Here is a 7,237-nt window from a genome sequence, read left to right on the forward strand (position 1 = left end):
ACTTCTAGAAAAAATGGCTTTATAAAGGTAAAAACGCCCATAAAATGTAAAAATCTGTTTAAACCTATTGGAAAAGATTAATTTCTATCAGTATGAACTGACCACACCACACAGAATATGAAGAATATTAAAAACATTAGGAGTCAGCTGTCTTCGGCAGTCCTTAAGATACCAGCACAATAACACACTCAGCAAAATATCGTCTAATTATCGTCATGATAAAAATCCCAGAAAATATCGCGATGTCATTTTTTGTCAATATCGCTGGAAATATGCTTATTTCACAGACTGACTCATGTCTGCAACAAACAATTGGAACATTTAAATGAACACGCTTAATATTAAAACGTATTCGTTCAAATGTAATAAACAGCAGTATTTACCTACAGTACATGACTTTACTGGAACGTTTGGAGCGTGTAATAAGTCACGACTGGATGGCAGGGACCACGCGATGACGTAATCGCGCCATGAGTTGGTTGTTTGAAATGAATCGTTCAAGAGAACCGATTCGCGGAAATGAGTCGTACAAGTTAAGGAACAAAGGAACCGTGCGGTCCGAGCTCTGTCAGCGCGGGGAAGCATGGCAATTCGTTTTAGTGGTTCAAATCTACAGCTGTGATTTAAATTTCGGTTTTTAGTGATATGCAAGATGTCATTTGTTCGGTTTATGATTAAAATCGTTAGATTTGGTTTCGGGAGTATTCATGAAGTCATGCTGAAAATAGGACTGAAAATGTGACCTATATAACTGGTGTTGTTTTCATCTGCTGCAGTTCACGGCGACTAGTTAAACGCGTGGATTATCTCTCCTCGGATCACCTTGGACGAAACATGAGTTTCGCTAAATGGAGGGTCTAATGATGGAGAGACGTAGTCGGGTCACCGCGTGCGTGCTGCTGACGGTCGTCTCCATGGTGATCGCTGATTCACCTGCTGCAGGTAAGTGATGGCTTAGGCTTTGTCCAAATACCCACACTTGCAGTCTTTGCACTTGACCACTTGATTACTTAAATGACGTATTTCCTGTATTTGGCCGAAGTCTTCAAGTGGGTGTGAAGACCACAAGTGCGTGTCGAGCTTTTCATTACCTGATGGGACACACTTATAGTGTTGTAAAAATGCGAGTGTTTACACAGCTTTATTTTCATTTGAAATACTTTGCATTTTAAAATCAACTTCTAAATGTCTTTTCCGTAGTCCCTATAACATGACATAATTTTAATTTGTGGTGCTTCTAATTAAGTGATAAAAAGCAGTTGCAAATGTTGTTCAAAATAAATATCACCACAACTCATCGTTGCACCAATAAAACGTAAAAACGCCGTTTTTCTACCAAATTATTTGTAATATCTAATTATTATATGAATGTTTAACTTGCATTGGAAGGGTTTCCGTGACCTCTCGCGAGATCTCGGCAAAAAGTCTCACGATTATTTCCAGAACATGATGCATGATGGGATACACTTAGCCTTGAATAGCGCTCTGGAGCGCTATAAAACTCTGTCTGCATTTGTGATCGGAGAAATCATAAACAACAAGTGCTACTCTACTGCCCAAAACTCGCGTTTGAATCATCAGTGGCAACGAAAAACACAGTGGCCTACCGTGACGGGAAGCCCCGGCTTAGCGTGTGCTGAGGCCGGGATAGAGTGAGCTGAGGCGGGCTTTGTCCACGGTGAAAGTTGATGTATTCCCTCAGCGACCAGCACAGATCAGCTCCAGGCATGACGAAGCGGATATCGTCCTCTTTTGGAAGACCAAACAAAGTAGTTTCGCTTTCACAACCAAGCACACAGCGTCTTCAGGACATGGCGGCAACAACAATACTACAGCGAAACTAAAAGTTACGCCTTCTTTCTTTGCATGAACGTTTGGGCGGCGTTATGCAAATCTTCCCACATCGTGACGTAGATATGTGGGGGCGTATTAGAACGAGCCGTTTTAGGTAGGCGTGGTTAACGCTGAACTTTTATAAAGAATATCTCTGGTTTTGAGACTTTAGTCTTTGCAACTTTACAGATCTTCTTTATGCACCAAGAGCTTGTAACACTCCAAAGAGAAAGGAAAAATTGAAATCGCATCATATGACCCCTTTAAGACTTTTGTGGGAGACGTTTAAAACTGATTTAATGCAATGCGAAGTTTTGAAGACAGTGTGAAAACATTTTGGGGAAATTTAAACGCAGGTTGGATTCTGTTTTCCAACATGATGACAAATGATTTTCGAAATTAATGTGTTCAAAAACACATTGTGGTCTGCACAAATCATATTTATCCTTGATTAGATATTAGATGGAAACATGAGACGACGACACACGTTTTCCTTCCATTTTAGAAGTTGTCTATTTTGCTATCATAACTTTGCACAGTTATAGTGTATAGTTAGTTATTTTATTATTTGCATATTTAACATTGTTTATCCCCTCATGTCAGTGACTTTATCAGAACAAACCTTTGACCTGTTTTTTGGCTACATAATTGTTTTCCGTCTTTGTTTACAAAATGCAAGCAAATATTTAAGGCCTTAAGTTGAATTTGCAACCTAAGAGACTCACATCTTTCAGAATCTAAAGTAGGGATGCACGATATATCGGCCACCATATCGGTATCGGGCTCTGAAGGTGTCTTTAATCTTTGAAACTCTCTCATTTCTTAGCCTATCTCTTCAGAAGTTTTTGAAAATTATCTTCAAAATGTCCACTTTAGTTTAAAAGCCGGTCAGATCTTCTACAGCTTGTCAACATGATGACAAAGACTTTTAAGTCTACTTTTCTTGCTTGTGTGGAACTTCATCTGCATTGGTTTTAGATTTACCCTAATCCATGTCACGGACTGGAGCGTGTTGTTTTGAAACCTAAGCAATTCCTTACATTTACAAACAATTGTACTGGATTAGTATCATTTTTAATAACAGTAATAATTTAGGTAGATTACAAATTGAGCACATTTAGTCTTGCCTGTATGCGGAGTGCTATGAATCAGAGAACACTATAAAGACAGAATAAGAATTTAAATTTAGCTACAGAAAAAAATGAATGCTGCTAGATGCTTTTTGTTGGTACAAAGAAATATTTAGATGGAATTAGATTAATTTGCGGATTGTAGTGCTGTCCCAAGTGCAAACTCAAGACTGGGGATCATTCCTTTAAGAAGATTCTCGTAGATCAGCTGTCAAAGTAAACTTGACTGCAATGTGTTTCGTCCTATTACATGTCTGTTCATGCTGAAAATCAAGATATTAGGAGCTTATAATTGAGTGAAGTGCACTGTGTTGACAGTCGATTTATATCCATTTCAGCATATCTCAATCTGTATAAAAGAAATGTGGAATAGTATTTGTGATACTCTGATTCTTAAAGGGATAGTTTTTTTTTTTTGCGTAGCAGAAAAGAAGAAATTTTGAAGAACTTTAGACTCAAATCAAATGGAACAATTGGAACAACTTCCATAGTATGGACATTTCTCAAAATATCTTCTTTTATGTTCCACGGAAGAAAAAGTCATACAGTTTTGGAATGGCATGAGATGAGTAAATTCATTTTTGGATGAGCATAGCAGAAAAGAAGAAATTTTGAAGAACTTTAGACTCAAATCAAATGGAACAATTGGAACAACTTCCATAGTATGGACATTTCTCAAAATATCTTTTGTGTTCCACGGAAGAAAAAGTCATACAGTTTTGGAATGGCATGAGATGAGTAAATTCATTTTTGGATGAACTGTCCCTTTAAGACAGGGCCTTGTCATTATGACATCTCATATTCAAATACATCAAAACATCTCATGAAAACCAACTGGGTCAGTCTGTTGTGACAATTTATTCAGTCTCGATCTGTCACATTCAGAACCTGAAAGGATCTTGTCAGTTCTGTGGCTTCTCTGAAACTGAGACAGAATCCTTCTTCTTGTGATCTGAGAAAGCCTGACGTAAGAAACCCTTGAAGGCTGGAGAACGATAGAGAGCATGAGAATGGGTTAAGTTGGGCCAGCGCCTTCATTTAACCCTTGAATGAATAATATGTAGGTAGAAAATTTTATTTTTGTCCAGAAAATCGGGTTGTTCTGTAGATTTTTAATGGGAGTCCATTCTATTTTAAGTTTTACTCCTCTTTCCCTTAGTTTATTGAGTTATTTAGGTTCAACGAGTCATTGCAAAGTAATAATAATGAATAATAGTCAATTATATTTGCCAGTTTTGAGGGAATGGTGTCAAGCACATTTATATGATGCAATATAATTACTAAAGCTTAGCGGCTCAAATGCTTCCATCATCTGCTTGCTCACAACTGTTTTAGTCTGACTCTATGCATTTTAAAATTGCTCTGCAATTTTATACTTCATCTTGGCACTGTGATGTAGGTCAGACAGTTTTTTTCCCACTACATGATGGGAGAGGCTAGTCGTAATTAACATCAAAGGCATTAAACAGAAGAGATCTATGAAAAGCTGACTGTCATCTCGTATCCTGAGCACATATTGCTGGTTTAGAGCAGAAATTGGTGGTGGGTGGAGCCATCAAACTCCGCCCAACAATTTAGTGGGTAGGTCAATAAGGCGTGCTGAGGACAGTGAGTTTGTGTGTATGCAAATTATTATTTCTTTTAATTGTGGTCAAAGTCCCAGTCCTCTCAAAAGGCGAAATAGAGACAGCTTTCATTGGCATAGTTTTCACAGCCTCGACTGTCGCTGACTGGCATCTAAATGATGTGGATGTACAGAATTTAACCTTGAAAGCTTGAAAGTTGACTGACCGTAACAAAACTGGGTATATGAATATGTGGTGGTGTAAAAAAAAATGTTTTTTTTTAAGCTTAAGATTTAAGCTTTTCACCTTTCCAATTCTTAGGGTCCTATGATTTCTGCAATGCAGAAAAGGCGGACGGAATCACAGAATCCAGTCCAAAAAATGGAACTTACAGTACACAGATTTCAGCTGATTACCCATTGTTTTTGATTTATTAAAATTAAATTAAGCAATTAAAATGGTATCCAAAAAATGTTAATGGAAAAACCTCAATTTGGGAAAAATAAAAAACAGAATTTGTGGGGGGAAAAAAGAAACTGATTTCATAGGGACCTAAAAATAAAATTTTATTGAACTTTTAATATATTGTTGTCACGACACGTTGTATAAGATTCATGATTTCAGTTAATTAGACATTCTTTTGGATTAGTAAAATTACATTTAAATGGAATGAAACAAATCCAGAAATATAATAAAAATTATACATTTATAAAATAAAATGTATTTTATAGGGATCTGTATTCTGCACAGTTTCTGCTACAGTGCAAAATTCTCCACTAAGATGCTTGTGTGTTTTGAATGGGAATTGCTATGCATTTTATAATTTGCTTTGAGAGGTTTTAAGAGTGTTCTGGGTGGTTATAAGTCAGAAGAGGCCACTATCAAATACTCAGCATCCTATATGGCTGATGGCCCTTCAAAGTAAATCTAGGGGATATTTTTACCCCTGTTTTATTGTCTGCCAGGCAAAAATTGTAGGTCTGATTGCTTAGAGAGGTAATAGTACACTTCTCCTCAACATGCTGTATTGATATTAGGTATTATTTGTGTCCATAGAACAAAAAGATAAGTTGTACATCAAAGTTTAACTTTTATGGTAAAGGATGGGGATCTCTTCTTAAGTATGAGCACTAGTGTTGCTTGCCTTAGCATGCTCCAATAATATCTCTGAACACAGAGCTGTTTCACTGGGGCGCATGGATTCATGTGGCCCTGCTTTCCCCATGGCAGATGTTTGCTCAAGCCCATTAAACCGTTAAAATAAGCAGAAGCGTCACTATGCAACAAGCATTAATTAATTATTTATTAAGTAATTAAAGTGGTCCAAATTAATGCATCCCAATAGAGTGTAAGAGTGTCTGCCCACTTTTTTGGCAGTCTTGGTTCCAGAAGTACTTTTATTTTCTCAAGTGAGATTTAAAAAATCCCCAACAAAGAGTTCCAAGGCATCATCAACCAACCAGCTATGAGATTAATCACAACATTACAAACATTGTTTTGAAGCATGAAAGTGTTTGAAAGTCAGAAAAAGACAAAGGTACGATACTGTCGATATTTGGAACAAAGAATTATGCTAGGGCTGGCTCGATACCACTTTTTCAGAACCGATCCTGATCCGATACCGATATCGATCCGATACCAGCGCAGTTTTTTTAAATCAGTGTAGAATTTCTATACCTCAATGTGTGTTGACCTGATCATCACTCTTTTGTATGTTACACACAATCTACTAAATATAAACAGCTTCATTATAAAGAAAAATAACAAACGAAAAAAAAAATATATAATATAGTTACTCTAGAAAAATCATGAGTGCACAATATTTTTATAAAATCCTATACTTTTAGTGAAAAAAAAGACATTATTTAGTGGGGATCAAATAAAAGTGAATAAGTGTAAAACTAAATCTGGTACACATTGCTCTTTGTATTGTTGTAAAATACATTCATGAAAAACAAGTAATATATTTATATATACATATATACTATAGTAGTCAACAGTTGAAGTGGATCAAAACCTTTCATCAAAGTTGTCCTAAAACCAAAACAATACCCGTTCTTGTGAACTTTTTGATCCACTTCAAATGTTGACTACTGTATAAATTAAAATACATTTCTTTTAAATGTATAGCAGAGTAATGAGTCAGCAACATATGATAGATAAGACGAACAAGAAAGGCTATTAATAATCTTTCATTGCGCAAAAGAATTATGATACTAAAGGCTCCAAATACAGAGCGGCACAAAGCGCTTATGCGCATCCCGTGTGCAGAATGATGCACTTGAAGCAACACAGAGTCACAGCGTGCAGCGCTCCACATTAGTGTTGTCACGGTACCAAAATTTCAGTATTCGGTACCAATACCAGTGAAAATCCACGCTTCTCTGTACCAATTTCGGTACCAAAGCAAAACACAAAAACATGCTAATTAAAAAATGTGACTACTTTCATTTAATCCAAACTGTGTACATATTTAAAACCTAGAGCTATTCAGCCAAGAATAACAACTAAGTTAGCTAAAAAAAAAAATAAAAAAAGCCCAGAACTTCTGACTGTTATGACACAAACAATGTTAACCATTTGTACATTCTCTAACATGCATATTTTAGATTCACAATTCATTTAAAAGCCTCTGGTGTGTAAAAATAATAAATATCATCCTGTCCTCCTGTTTTTTTTACCCTAATAAAAGTTATAGGAGCATTAAAT

At 36.3% G+C, this 7,237-nt stretch overlaps 1 protein-coding gene across 1 annotated transcript in view; it reads left to right on the forward strand.

Moving 5' to 3' along the window:
• The first annotated feature begins 611 nt into the window (after positions 1 to 611).
• Positions 612 to 7,237, forward strand: part of LOC107587023 (UPF0606 protein KIAA1549) — a 72,986-nt gene continuing 66,360 nt past the window's right edge. The window contains exon 1 of the mRNA XM_016274623.1: positions 612 to 942. Within this exon, the coding sequence (XP_016130109.1) occupies positions 849 to 942 (94 nt within the window). The 5' untranslated portion in view covers positions 612 to 848. The remainder of the gene's footprint in view (positions 943 to 7,237) is intronic.

Source organism: Sinocyclocheilus grahami, unplaced genomic scaffold (assembly GCF_001515645.1).
Source record: "Sinocyclocheilus grahami isolate Dianchi unplaced genomic scaffold, SAMN03320097.WGS_v1.1 scaffold88.1, whole genome shotgun sequence".
Lineage (NCBI taxonomy): Eukaryota > Metazoa > Chordata > Actinopteri > Cypriniformes > Cyprinidae > Sinocyclocheilus > Sinocyclocheilus grahami.